The sequence below is a fragment of the Vidua macroura genome, chromosome 8 (assembly GCF_024509145.1).
Source record: "Vidua macroura isolate BioBank_ID:100142 chromosome 8, ASM2450914v1, whole genome shotgun sequence".
Lineage (NCBI taxonomy): Eukaryota > Metazoa > Chordata > Aves > Passeriformes > Viduidae > Vidua > Vidua macroura.
Window position 1 is genome coordinate 11,840,169 of NC_071578.1, and position 15,311 is coordinate 11,855,479.

At 40.1% G+C, this 15,311-nt stretch overlaps 1 protein-coding gene across 5 annotated transcripts in view; it reads right to left on the reverse strand.

Moving 5' to 3' along the window:
• CFAP58 (cilia and flagella associated protein 58) overlaps positions 1 to 9,442 on the reverse strand; it is a 56,875-nt gene extending 47,433 nt beyond the window's left edge. For all 5 annotated transcript variants that reach the window (XR_008438211.1, XR_008438210.1, XR_008438209.1 and 2 more), the window contains exons 1-4: positions 9,298 to 9,442; positions 7,638 to 7,919; positions 3,093 to 3,229; positions 1,214 to 1,370 (exon numbers count right to left, since the gene is read on the reverse strand). Coding sequence is in view for 2 of the 5 variants with exons in the window: in XM_053984311.1 (XP_053840286.1) it covers positions 1,214 to 1,370; positions 3,093 to 3,229; positions 7,638 to 7,919; positions 9,298 to 9,306 (585 nt within the window). In the remaining 3 variants the exon portion in view is untranslated. The remainder of the gene's footprint in view (positions 1 to 1,213; positions 1,371 to 3,092; positions 3,230 to 7,637; positions 7,920 to 9,297) is intronic.
• Positions 9,443 to 15,311: the final 5,869 nt, after the last annotated feature.

The window sequence follows — 15,311 nt, forward strand, 5'->3', positions numbered from 1 at the left end:
GGGAGGTGATTACAAATGCTGTAACAATTCTGTAAATTTAAGGGTTGATGAAGTGAGTATCAGAAGATTAAGGCTGACAAGATTCAACAAGTTTGGACTCTTTTCTCTCATGCCCACAATGCTGTCAGAAAAACAAAGATTTTATATTCTCTTCTTGTATGTTACCAGTCATCTGCTTTATAACTATAAACAATTTCTGTGCAGGAAACCTAGACTGATCATTACTTTCCTATATGTGATTTATAAAAAACTGAAAGCCAAATGCTCCTTCTACGTCTTCTTTGTTTAAGTGTGATTTTCTACTCTTCCTTTCTCCTGGTGTCTTGCTCCAGTCCCTATTTATATTCTGCTTTAATTCTTTCATTTCTTATTATTATGCTTATATATATTTGATATATCAGAGTTCTGTGTCCCATCTTCCATCTTTTTCTGCTTTCTATTCAGTGGCTATTCCACTGATCCTCAGCCTTCTCTATCTCTAGTTGCTCTATACATTTCAAGAAAGCCATACATATTGATCACAAAGAACAACTGTCTACTCAGATGGTCAGAAAAATAGAAGGCCTAACTTCATGTAAAGCAGAGATGGTGTATGACTGCTCTCTACAGACAATTGTGTGGTGAAAAATTTAGGTGGAAAAACAGTAATCCAGAATCAGAGTAAAGAAGAAAGTAGGAGGTACCTAAAGAAGAAAGTAGGAGGTACATGAAAAAAGTAAGAATCTGGAAAAAGCTTCCCATAAAGAAGAGGAGACAAAATAACTTCATTATTTTTAAGTCAGATTTTGATACATTATTTAAAATGATGTTATCTCATAATATGGCAAGCACTGCCAACAGCAAGGGACCAAAAATCTCCATGCCAGGTCAATGTTCTAAGTGTCTCTTTTGAGGCATAAGGATTTACAATATCGAAAACATCCCATTTCTTCAGCATTAAAGATGATTACAATTCACAAAAAACAACCCTAGCCTCACTGGGACATTGGGAAGCTGTGGAAGCAGCAAATGCTGTACAACGTAACAATACACTTTGCAAAGTACATAGCCTAGAACTACAGAAAAATATAAAAGTCATTCACAGCAGAGTCCACTCAGAGCACTCCTTTAATGTTTAAGATGCAAAAGAACGCTTGTCACTGGAGATGAATTGCAAGCGTGGAAAAAGGCTCAGGACAAAGCCTAAAATCACCATCTGGTGATCAGTACAGACCTGCAAAACTGTTTGCTCTGCTTCATTTTTTGCCTTTTCTGTTTCCTGCTGCTGCTCTGTGATCTCAGTGAGACTTTGACGTAACTTCACAACTTCTGACAACAGTTGGTCTCGCTCTTCTGTTACTTCTTCTTGAAGTCTTAGCAAATCCTCAACACTGGAAGCAAGGAAATAATAGTCAAGCAGTGTCACAGGTCATTTCTCTTCTTCCTCCTATGCCAGAGAAAGACTTTTTTGAGAAAGAGGAGTTAATATTTTTTTTTTCATTTTAAACTCCTCTGTATGAAGACTGATGGTCAACTGAATTATATGCTTTATCTACTGTGAAAAGAGTGACCATCAGCCAAGTCAAAACTCTTTTATGTTGTATCACATCCTCACGGGTCTGAATAAACCTTCCATTTCCCAGAAAGGTAACCAGGAAAAAAAATTCCCTCTTCTATACCCACTGCAAAACTAGTCAGGGACCAAAAATGTTACACTGTTGTAATCTGTCTCTCTGCACCTCACCTGACTGGACACTTAACTAGGTTATGTCTTACAGTCACATAATGTAAAAATAAAAACTGACTCTGTTTTGATACATTTACAATGTGAAAGGAAGTCCAAGCTGTGGCTTCAAGCTCTGTCTTTAAAAGCAGTCTAATTGTTCTAAAAGATTATTGAGTTTTCAAGGCTGAAATCTGCAAAGGAGTTACTTGGTCTCATGGCCTTGTCACGGGACAGGGTATTTAAGCACAGAATTGGAGGGCAATACAGAGGGAATTTCAAGAAGAAATTGTAAGCTGGCAGGTCTCAGCAGCCTGGGCAGAGTAGGAAACAGGAGTGAGGCAAAGCAACAGCTCCTGGCTCTGGCAGGAAAATGCAAGCAGCTAGAGAGAGACCTTAAGAGTTATGCTAGGGGAGGTTGAATGACCAAGGGTTTAGTTCCGAGGAAAGCTGTTAAACAGGTCCAGAAGGTGTCAGGGACAAAAGGTGAAGGAGTGGATTTGTCATGGACCCAGGTGGTTTATGTGCTGGCACACTCCTTGGAGGGAGAAGTGTCTGAGCACACTGAAGGCCTCCTGTTTTTGCAGCCTGGATACACAGAGAGTGCAGAGACAAGTATGTCCCATACATATCCTGCATGCATATTATAAATAAATACCTTAAACAGTGTGAAAATTTCAAGCCATAATCAGACAGGCCAACCATCAGCAATTTCAGTAGAAAGTGCACAGGCCATAGGGTTAAAACACTTAATCTCATCTTTGAGTTTAACTTCATCTTACAGCATAAGCAGTCTCTGAGGACCTGATACTACAAACAGTAGGTTCTGGAGAGCTTCTGAACAGCTCCAGAGGATGATTATTATGTGCACAATGCAGTGGCTTAGAGGCTCCATCTCAGACTAGGTCCCTCTATGTGTGTTTGGTTAAAAAAAAACAAAACATAATCTTGAAAGTGTATAAAATACAAACAAGAACACAGACAGTGTTAAAGCCCTACAACAAAGCTAGGAACAGAAGAGAAATCAAGTGTCCCGCCTTCCTGATTTATCTACTTGACCTTGCTGCTGTGAAATGTAAAAATGTTGACAGGATCCTATTCTCAAAGTATGCTGAAGAGTTTGTCAGATAAAACAATATGACACATACTGAGAAAGTGCATAGTATTCATTTTATTTGATCTTTCAGCTTAATCCAATACTGAATGAACTCAGTCAGAGCCTTATTCTGTACATGCCCACTGCATAAACACACAGACAAATAAATGTGTATTCATGAGAAAAGTAACAGACAGAAAATATCTATGTTTTCCACTGTGTCTATAAGGCTAAACAAGGTATAGATTGATAGAAAATCAGATCAGGCTTTCCCTCTCCCTGAGGAAAACTTACTTGTACTCATGTCCAGCTCTTTCCTTCATTAAATTATTTAGGCGTGAAATTTCATTTTTCAGTGAATTAATTGTTTCCTTAGTTTTCTGTTCCCTTTCATAGGCTTTATCCACCATTTTCCAGGCCTTTTCAAGCTCCTAGAAATGAAATGGAAAATAATTACATAAATTAAATTGTGTTTTAAAATAACCACAAATTAGAAATTAATTGCCTTGTACTTTGCTTAGCTGAGAAAATAGATTTTTGTGCCTTTTCATGATTAAGTTCAGAACATTCCCCTTCACTTGGTATCTTTTGTTTTGGCTGAGGGAATAGACTCTGTGAGGCTTTGATCACATGACTACCACCAATATCAGTAAAAATTTACTAACAATTCAGTGCTCACAGAGGTATCATCTACTTAAATAACTCATGTCTGTAAATTTCCTATTAGCTGTTAGGACAATGAGCATACAATTTGATTCGGCCGAGAAAAAGATGTTACCCAACTTTTCTTCTTCTTTGTTCATTTTCATCTGTGAGGACAGTGTAATTTGATTTTAACTAGTTTTTTATACAAGGCACAATTCTTATGCCAAATTTTAGCACATGGAGTTACTTAAATGATATATTTGTGTGCCTCTCACAAGCCTAGGGTTTGACACCCACAAACAGAGTAGGGAAGGAGGATTCACTTCATTTTATAACTTCCTCTGCATCTCTCTCCCTTGAATCAGAGCCTTATGAATCAAAAAAAAAAAAAAAAAAAGGGCTTATTCCTTGCCAGGTTCAAATGAAGCTCCTACCATTTCTGTTATTTTACTTATGGAAGCCTTAAAAATCAAATATACGTAATATTTAGCTGTTTACTGCCTAAATTAAAAACTCAAATTATAGAACCAGCAGAAGTAACAGGCTACCAGATTTTGCTGAAAGATAACACAAAGTACAACATCTGTAGCCTCTTCAAACTGCAGAGGGAATACATTTCCATTTTATTTATTCAACTAGCTCAGCATATCCTAATTTGAGAAACCATCTGGAACATAAAGATCAGGAATTTTTGCTCTTCCTTTTTTTCCACACATACTAATAAAGAGGTAAACAATGGGCTTTCCTTGCTCAGAAATTCTGAAATTACAGTCAATTAAACTCACTACCTACAAACAGTATTTTCATTACTTAATAAATTACGTAGTTCAAAATTTAGCCTGAAAAATGTGCTTTTTCACTTATGTATCAAGCATTTTAAAACAGTTTTATATATAAAATCAATTTTTTGTCATGCATTTTGAGTTCTAATTTCCATTCAATGCAGCAATGATCATACATAAAACATTAAGTATTATCTAATAAATTACAAGTTCTTCATTCATTAACATCTTACACAAAAATGCTAAATTCTGAAATTTAAATAAATGCATGTTGGGCTGAAATAATGGCATGAAGACACAGTGTATCATGTTGACTAGCAGAAAAACATGAAATATAATTCTAAATAAATGTGTTTCAGATTTGTCAACCTGTAAGAGGCAACCATCCTTTCTCTAGAAAAATGCAAATTGAAAATAAGATTAAAGCTGATTACTTACGTCAGAGCTTCCTGCTGGCTGATTAGACTGTGATTAAAATTGGTGAATTAAATCATTATGACTGGAGTTTTGGGGAATAGGTGAATAAAATCAATAAGCCTCTGAAAGGCTTTAGTGGCTTCAGAGAGTCTTTTGTTCTGATGAGTATTTGCAAAAGTGATCTCTTGAAGTCAATGAGGCCATTCAGATAAGCACTGATCTCAGGCCATGCTAAGCTGAGCTTTTTGAACTTTATCTTTGGCATGAAAAAGCTATTGTATTGAATTTGTATTGATAAACCAATTTTTATCAATAAACTAAGAAGACACGGGTGATGGCCACACTAATAAGCAAAATCTAAACAAGAATTTTCTACAGACTTCAGCATCATCAAAACTAAGCTTCATTGCAGTTGCTCCTTGGTTGTGTCTTCTGCTGTAAGAGCAGATCAATAGACCTGTTATTTTCAGAAGCAAAAAGGAACAAAATTTTGACGATTGAAGTCTTCATAGAAGAAATATTCACATTGTTATTCAGTGTGAAAGATTGCAGTGTGTCAGCAACACGGGGTAATTGCAGTACAAGATAGGTAGGTAATGCATGGCAGTCTGCTGCATAATTAAAGGAAGTACACTGGATGTTTGCTGTTAGAATAATTCAAAAATCTTTGGAGAAGTACTGATCTCTGAAACTTGTGAAGCAGAACTTATGAAGTGTGACCAGTTTACTTTACTTTCATCAAATACCCCAAAAGATCACATCAGTTTCATTGCTCAGAAACTGAGAATTAATGAAATGTTTTCTTATTATATTGGATTGATATGCCTGGAAATTGAAAATTTGGTAATTTCAAGGACGACAGCACAACCTCCTATAAATTCCTCTTCTAGTGTTCTTCCAGTGCAGACTCATGGATCAGTGTCCCTAGCCATGAAAAATAGAATTGAATTCCCTTCATTATTAGCTTGGCACTTTGCTCCTTTGATATGACTGTAAAAAGCAGATTGTTATGTCCAGCTTATTAAAACTACAAAACAGATCCTTTAACTGCCACCTGACAGTTAACAGCTACTGATTATCACTGACCCACATCCTACCAGCCACTGATCTGTGTGCTTAACCCCTGCCCCAAACAAACCCTACTGATTACAAACTGGCTTCACATGGAGAAAAATTTTTCTTCTGCAACTTTTATTTCTTACCCTAATGACCTATCAAGTCACCAAGATGTAGGGTCTTAATTTGGAGCAACTATTCCATTTTTACAGCAACTGTTCCATTTTTACAAGAACAGCCCCATCAGGATTCTTTTATGGTTTATAAAGAATTAAATTGTGGGACAGACTGTTTGTTTAATTTAGCACTGAAGAATATAATCTTGGCTACTTTAGCACTTGAACTTCCTTCAACACTTAGCTTGGATACATGGGAAACTCTTTGAATGTTAACAAAATTGTAGTGAAATATTGCAACTCTAATAGAACTTTCCTTCAGAAAGAAGAATAACATGGAATATAAAGAGTTTACCAAGCAAAATATAAAGAGTTTACCAAGACATGAACATTTTAAACAATATCCAAATAATTCCTGAACTTTTAAGAGAAGGACTAATTCTCACAACCAAACTGAAAAAGTATCAGCTGCATAGTTGGCTCACAGCACACCACTAGAAATGAAATGTCCCATGATGTGCATTGCACATCATTTCTAGCAGGATCATATTGTAAAGCAGCTTTTTCACTAGAAAATCACTTACTGGGTTCAACAGTAGGCGGTATGGTTCAGTTATATCCTGCTTGAGCTTAAAATTAGCTGCTGAAATTGGAAAGGCTCTTATTTTCCCAACATTTCCACTCCTCAGTTTTATGACATTACCAAGACGTCTCCTCAGTTTGGGAACGTCTTGAAGGATCACCTCTCCTACTCTTCACACACAGAGTACTGCCATGTAATAGCAAAAAGGAAATTGTAAGGATCATCGTGGTTCCTGATGTTCATCTACCAGGTTTTGATTAGCAGCAGTGAAAATCAACATGATTTTCCATGCTTTTCCTCCTCCTTGAAGAGGCTTTGGGCAGTACCACGGGTTTGCAAGCCACAGCCATAGGATGACAGTGCTGCTATTTATATTTACTTTGAATGTATTTTCTTCATAATTCTAAGGACAAGAAACTTCATTTCAAAGAACTTCTATTTTAGTGCTCAAAAATAACTCTGGATTGCTATACTGACTTTATTTTACTGGAACAAAACACTTTACTGTAAGGCATGGAGGTTTCCCAAATAAGTGCTAAATTAGAGCCTATCTAGGTATCACAAAGCTAAGTTTTTAAACCAACAGAATGAAGAAGTTCCACATACAGTCTTATGATCACTTGGCAGCATTAGGTTTCTGACAGTGAAATTCACTGTAAGCCTAAAAACATCAACTTTTTTTAGTGAGCCAAGCACTTTGATTTGACAGAGTTTAAATCAATAATAACAAACAACACATCAGAGTAAATTGGTGAAATCACACTGAAATGCTATCTAGGATTCCTTTTCAAAAGCACTGTGAAACTTTTATTTACATAAGTTGTCACTTCCCTGGCCTAAAATCCATACTTCAAGAAAAAGTAGATTTTTTTTTTATGTTCTGGCAATAGTTAACATCCAAGCAGTCCTTCAAAAGTCATAATGAATCAAAAACAGTACATGAAGTTGAAAATGTGCCATTTTACAGAGGGAAAGCTTAAACAAAAACTATTAATAAGCACTTGAAAGCTGATGGAGTTGGTTCAGTGCAAATAAACACAGAAATTGACTGAAACCTGTAAATATACCAGGCTGAGCAAACAAAGCAAAGCAGAGGTTAAACAACTGGAGATGCCAGCTCTATGCTTAGTCCTCCAGCTAGTTCTCTACACAAAATCAAGTGTTCTTACAGGTGCTTTTCTTATTACCATGTTTTCCATCAACAATTTCAGACCATACTTCATTCTATTCAAAACTTTACCGACTTCAATGATGATATAGTTTCCCCATCATCATGATTTAGTTTGCTGAGCACAGCTACTTTAGATGACTTCTCCACAAGCTCAGCACTCAGCTTCCTGCATTTCTCCATGAGATGCTTTTCATTTTCACGAGACTTCTTCATAATAGCAAGGAGCTTCTCATATTCGACACGGAATTTTTCCAGAGCTTCATCTCTGTTCAGTATACTGATGAACTCTTGGGAATCTTTTTCCAGTGCTTCAAAGGCACTTTCTTCTAGATATGGTTTGTCAGACTCTTCCTGAGTGAAATAATCAACAAACAGGAAGAATTCAACATCTCACTTATGACCCCAGAATACAAAAAAGTAATATACTGAGTCTATCACAGCTACTAAGAAATCATGGCAAAATTTTCTGTACTAACAGTTCTTCTGCTAACATATAATATGCATGTTCTAGGCTATTTTTCAAACACACCCTCCCCAATTTTACTGATATAACTTGTGCTTTACCAGCCAGAGTTCTTATAATTGAGTCCCATGACTGCTTTAAAGGCAAGTCTATAAAATACCATAATTGTGATAGTGTTTGAATAATGCATCAACCACTGAGGAAACCCAGTATTTTAGCCCTAATTCTGCCCAGTTCTCTACCCTCTAAAGTCTGATTAGTTTATGATTTCTATTCAGGTAGTACCAGAGACATGCAGACAAGCACGTCTAAAAGCTCCAGTAATGCCAACACAATCCAGTCCTTCCTCTGTGGGAAAGCTACTGTTAAACCTTACACAGAAGACATTTTTCATCTAGCTCAGTTCTGATGCCAAATCCTTGCAAATGCACCTCTGAGGTGGTCTCACTAGGATAGAGAAGCAGCTCTCCTGTCAGCAGGAAAACCTCAAGGGCAACTTTAACACTACAGCCCACGCTTTGGCCAGCATCAAAGAACAATCTGAGCTGTGAGCTGAAACTTAGTGTGTCCCTCCTTCAAACCTGCTCTGGGACTCACGGCTTTCTTCTCATTTCATCCTCCTCTCCAAACCACAGACTCACAAAATGGTTTGGGTTGGAAGGGGCCTTAAAGATCATCTCATTCCAATTCCCTGCCACGGACCTTCCACTATCATGTTGCCCAGAGCTCCATCCAACCATCCTTCCAGGGGTGGGCCATCTGCAACTTCTCTGGGCAACCTGTGCCAGTTTCTCAGCACCATCACAATAAAGAATTTTCTCCAAATCTCTAATCCAAACCTACTCTCAGTTTGAACCTGTTCCCCTCTGTCCTGTCCCCACTATATGCTCTTGTGAAAAGTCCCTCTCCAGCTCTCTTGTAGGCTCCCTTCAGGTACTTCAGTCTTGATCTTGTTCGTGTTTGTGATTGTAAATAGAATTAAAAGACGAGCAGTAATGAGGGGGGAGGCGGGGTGGGAATCACACCCACGACCTTATATGTAGCAGCTGCTCCTAAAATTGCAGAGTTACGACTGCCTGGGTACAAGTAGCCTGATTGTTCCTACTTTCAGCACAGGACCCATCTGAGCTCTGCTCACACAGGTGACACATAACATGATATATGGCTACCGATGATACACGGGTGATGTTACTGCGCTTTTCCTGAGGTGCAGCCTTCGTCCTGTCCAGGGACAGGAAGGGACGGGAGGGGCACGTTACAGCTTACCTCAGCCATGCTGCCGTCGGGTGGAGGTGGCGGGCTCGGTGCAGACGGTCGGTGTCAGTGCCGGTGCCGGTGCCTCGGGCAGGGGCGCTGCCGGTGCCGGTGCCGCGGGCAGGGGCGCTGCCGGTGCCGGTGCCGGGGCGGTGGCGGCCCGGGCCCGCGGCGGTGCCGAGGCCGCTGCCCGCAGCCAACGCCGCTGCGGTATCGTAGCAACGGCGGCGGCTGCGGGCGGGGCCGCGCTGGGCCCGGGCCACCGTCAGCCTGGGGCCCAGCGGCGGCCGCGTACAGGGATGGCCCGGTCAGCTCGCTGCCGAAGGGTGACTTGTCCTCCAAAAACTGTGTGTCCGTCTTGCTGCTGAAGGTCGGCCGTCGGGGATTTTAACCAAGGACATCGAGGAATGTTTCCCTTCTGGCCCAAAAGGCTCCCGGAGCAGAGCAGCTGAGCGCGGCCGGCAGGGTGGGCCAGCTCAGTCACGGAATTGTTGGGGTTGGACGGGCCTCTGGTGATCATTCAGTCCAACCGCCCTGCCAGGGCAGGGTCACCCGGAGCAGGTGACACAGGAATGTCTCCGGGTGGGTTTTGAATGTTTCCACTGAGGGAGACCTCAGGACCTCCCTGGGCAGCCTGTTCCAGTGCATTGCCACCCTCTATGGAAAGAATTTCTTCCTTATGTTGAAGTGGAATGTCTTGTGGTTTAGTTTATGACCATTGCTCCTCATCCTGTCACTGGGCATCACTGAAAAGAGCCTGGCACCATCCTCTTGGCACCTGCCCTTGAGACATTTATATGTATCAATGACATCCCCTCTGAGTCTTCCGTGTTCTCTCAGACTGAACAGGCCCAGCTCCTGCAGTCTCTCATCATACAAGAGATGCTCCAGACCCATCATCATCTTTGTGCCCTCCACTGGACCCTTTCCAGTAGTTCCTTGTCTTTCTTGTTCTGAGTACACCCAATGCAGGGTCCTGTGGAAGGCAATAAACAGGGATTTGTGCAGTTTGGGGGCACAAATCATGGAACCACAGAATACATTGGGTAGGAAGGGACCTTAAAGATCATGTCATTTCAACCCCATTGCCATGGGCAAGGACACCTTCCACTATCCCAGGCTGCTCAGAGCTCCATCCAGCCTGGGCTGGAACACTTCCAGGCATGGGGCATCCACAACTTCTCTGGGCAACCTGTTTCAGTGCCTCATCATCCTCACAGTAAACAGTTTCTTCCTAAAATCTGATCTAAACCTGCTCTCCTTCAGCTAAAGGCCATTTCCCCTTGTCCTTTCACTACATGCCAAATGGCATTTGGAGCCTGACTTCTGCCAGGCTGGCAGAATATCATCGTACCCAACTATTCACAGTAGCCTGTCTGTACATGTGGATGCTTTGGCACAATCCGTGGTGCAAGAAAGGGAGAGGCAGGACAGCGGCTCAAGGATCAGCCGCTGCTATTCTCTCCACTCCCAGCTAACTCCTGAGGTTTATCTCTCTAAGCACACAAATTGTTCCACCTGAAAGCTTTTTAGGGCAGGGAATGTTCTGTAACATGTATACACTCCCTAGCAGCATGGATGTTGGTTAGGACCTTAAAGTACCACTTGAAACAAATAATGATGACGGAAAGCTTTCTCTCTTGCTGGTTTAATGAAGCCTGAATTGTAGCACTTCATTTTACTGTTTACGTGGCAAAATAGGCAGTTTCAAATGGATGGTTTCAAATGGTCTGACTTTACCATTAGAACTGGAGAATAATACACATTTTATAATGTATTCTTTTTATGTGTGACTTAATTTACAAAATATTCTATACACTGAAACATTCAATCATTTCAATGCACACTTCTAATAAAAAAATCAATTAAGTTCCTTTTCTAAGTTTTGTACTCCCCTTTTTCCTCATTTTCTTTTGTACTGATGTTTCTTACATAATAAGATTACAAGGAAGATGATTATGATAAATTCCTTGATTCTAGGATTTCAGTTCTCAAGAGGACCAAACTTCTAGACTTTTAACACAAAACAACTGCACATGTAATGAAATACCAAACGATACGATTTAAATTTTGTGAGCAAAATACTGCTGGAGGAAGGGGACATGCTCAGAATTTATTATGTGATGAACAAAAAAAGGCTCTCCAATTTACATCTCAGGTATATAACTTTGATATTTTTTAATACTGTTTCTTATGTCTTTAAAAAGAAAAGAGGAGTGAAAGGGAGATAGTCACTTTTGGGCTTCAGGTTCATGTTTGTGCTTGAAGGAAACAGCATAAATGTGTCTACAAATTATACCCATTTATTAAGACATTCCCATGAGCTTCCTGGTCTGGTTGAAAATGTCCCTGTTCACTGGGCTTGGACTAAAAGACCTTTAAAGGCCCCTCCCAACTCAAACTATTCTGTGATTCTACTCTTATGTTTTTCAAACCCCTCATGATCTGTGTCCTCTGAGACTGTGTCAGTGTGACTCTATAGACTGGTCTTCATGACAACTTCCATTTGAGCGAAATTCACCCAAATTCTGCAAGTTCACCCTCATGGCAGCCACATCTCTAACTGCAGTGCAGACATAGGAGGGTAAGTGTTAGGGAGTCCATGATAACTCATGCAAAAGCCCATTTTTTAAAAAAGCCTTAAAACATCACAACTCATAGCACATAAGTGCAACCAGGACACAAATCTGTGTGACTGTGAAGACTCAAATATTCACATTGAATTAATTCTGCAACAAATTATATTAACAATAAGAGAATGCCTCAACAGCTTCATAAACAAGGAGCTGCACTGACACTCAAGAGGACACCTGGGTTTCTGAACTTAGCAAATTTACTTTAGCACAGGACCAGCCGCTTAAAATTCCATGTGCTTGAGATTCATCAGTGAAGTGTAAATAACCACATGCCCTCCTGCAATGGTGCTGTGACTGTCATGGCTATAAATGATGCACTCATGTCATAGAGAGAACCTCTGGACAAGGTGGAGCTCTTCGAGTGGGATCACTTTTTAAGTCTCCCTTTTAAGATGAGCATATGTCCCCAGCTCTGCAAAAACCTTTCTGCTAATAAGAGCAAAAAACTCCAATGGCCACAGAAGAAAAAAAATACCTTAAATAAAACCAAATAAATCTCCATTAACAGCAAGGACAAGCCAGACCTAGAAAGTTTCAGTTCATTGAAAAAATTGTTATTTATTTCCCTTAATGTCTCTGTTCAAGAGACACATGCACTTTATGGTAAATAAGAAGAATCACTTGTCTCACCAGCTGCATAAAAGAGAGTTTTACATCAGTGGGGTGTGTTGATGTGCATGCAGAAAGGGTTACTAGAGAAATGTTTGCTCACTGATTTATTTGAGGTCACAACCCTTGTGCAGTTAATTTATGACATGTTTTAAACTGTAGTAGCATGAAAATGATAAGCCATTACTTCCTGAATGTAAGGATTTATAGGCTGCTGAAGAGATATAAATAATAAAGTAAAATCTCATCATAAGATGACCCAGGAGTATGTAAGCCATTTGGTGCAGGGACCATGACAGTGCGTGTCTTCTGGAAAGTGTGAAAGGAACCTTGTAAGGAGAGGATGAACTGCTGAAGGAAAGCGCGGGGGTTGAGGTGGTTGCTCCCAGTCGCGCTGCTGTCAGGAGGCATCGGGAGGCGGCAGCACCGCACCACGGCCGTGTCCGCTGAACTGAGCCGCGCTCCCGACCCCAGACACGGGCTACAAACATCCCGAAATACCCGGGCATGCAATGCAGGGTGAACACGTGCTCGTGCATGAGGCTCTGCATTTCAATTCGGTTTTGCTCCGTTTACTCAGATAACATCATCAATGGAAAATTACCACTAAGAAAAGCAAAATTTATCTACCGATTTGCTAATATTAAATTATTGTTTGACGTTCATTACAAATATGTTACATAAATATTACTTAATCTAACTGCAAGTCTTGTAATTTCCCCAGCAGGATGGAAATCCAGCAGAGCCTCATGGCCCCAAAGAGCAGAGATGCTCCAGGCACTATCAGTGGGCTGACATCCTGGGACGAACCCTGCAAACCAGATTGCCTTCTCAGAGTTACATCAGTCTTGCAGTATTAAAAGGAACAAAAGCTTACTGAAAATGCTCCTCTTTCTCCAGTGACAAGGAAATGCTATATAGTTCTCAATTACTTATCTGATATTTTTACTATATTCTTTTTTAATGTCCTCTCCACCTGTTATTTTCAAACTTAATGATAGTTTTATAACAAGAAAAGTTCAGTTTAAATTGGATTGAGACTTTCTACTTTGTTCATAAAGATGATGCAACAGATCTCAAATAACAGTAACCTTTGATCATGTTTGGCACTAGAGTTGAGCTAATGATCTCCAGAAAAGAAACATTACCATTTTCATAAGTTAAATAATAGCAATGTTTCAATTAATAAGAACAGCCAAATAAAGACCTTGGTTAGTTCTGAGAAGCTAAAGCTGACAAGTGGTCTGTGTATAATGTACAACTACATGTTCTACATAAAAAATAAAATAGATGAGAGTTATGGAAAATAACTAAAATTAATTCAATAATCCTGAAACAAAGTTGAACTTGCTATTCCCCAGTATGGTTTGAAACTGCAGAACAGTTTTCCATCCCAGTTTTTCTTCCCAGTTCTGCAACTGGGATTACTATGGCATGCTATGCTTGTTAGAAAATTCCTCTCTTCTACCTTCCTCCAAGCTAAACATAGGAATTCTCCAAGACTGCTGGATAAAAGCAATGCTCTGCAGATCCCCATCACCATCACTGCCCACTGTGGGCTCCTACCATCACCAGTGTTGTGATTTATGCTACAAGTCTGGCCTGCAGCTTTAGAGATTGAGATGGAGAGACTTTTCTTCCTATATATGTGAAGGAATGGTCTGATAGAAGTAACCCCTCCCATGCTGTTGCCCAGCATCATTAATCACTGGAGAGGCTATAAAGCAAAGCCTACAAAGTAACACAAATACACTTGGCCCTGCAGAGCTCTAAGTTTTTTTCAATCAATTATTTCCATTACCTGCTTACCAGTTCTGACCCATGGCTGTCTTCCCAGTCAGGAACATTTGGGTCTATTTAAAAATGAGTTTTAAATATATATAGAGTAATCATGTGCTCATTAGCTTTCCAACAGCATTTTGGTTCCAGCAGCAGAATCCAGGCCCTAATATCATAATCCTGTTCCACTCACATTTTGTTCTTCAGCCTTTTAATTCTCAGCCACCAAGTCTTTCCCTAGATGAAAATTTGTCAGCCATCTTTCACTGTTTGGCACCTGACTCCTCTGGAAGGAAGAGGCTATTAGAAAAAATCTTAATACCCAGAGAAGGGTGGAGAAATCACAGAGATTTAAGATGTTTATAAGGTCAGGTGTAGGGGGTAGATGAGGACACCATATGATGGGATGTGAGGAGGTGATCTCATCTCCCTGCACATGTCCTTGCATGATATGCAGGAGGTGTGAAATGTCCATGGGTGGGAGTCTCCCACTCCCTTCTCCCCTTGATCTGCTCCTGCTATGCCTGCTAAAGCACTGTCCTGCTGCAGTCTCCTTCAGGCTTACACAAGGGTGGGCCCCAGCAAGGCCTGACAAGTGCAAGATTATCACTCCTGCTTTCTCCCTGTGAAGTGTTAATGTAATCCCTCTGTGTACTCCAGGCTGGAAGTTGTCTCCATTATTCTTTGATTGTTTTTATTTACTGTTTCTAACATTTTAAGGAACTATTGATGGTTTTGTAATGAATTAGAAATACTAGTGGAAAGATTAAGTTCTCAATCATCTAACATATCTGAAAACAGCTGGGAAAGGTACCAAATATTTGAGTCTCAGTCCAAATCCTGCTCTTGTCCTGCACCTGCTGATGGGATCTTAAAGTACATTTTAGAAATAATATTATTATATCTAATTTCTGCTGCAGTAGTAGCCACGTCACAGAGCCACAGTTAAGTCCCAGTGTGTGAAGAACTATGGCACTGTTACTCCACTGCTTGCAGCTTCAG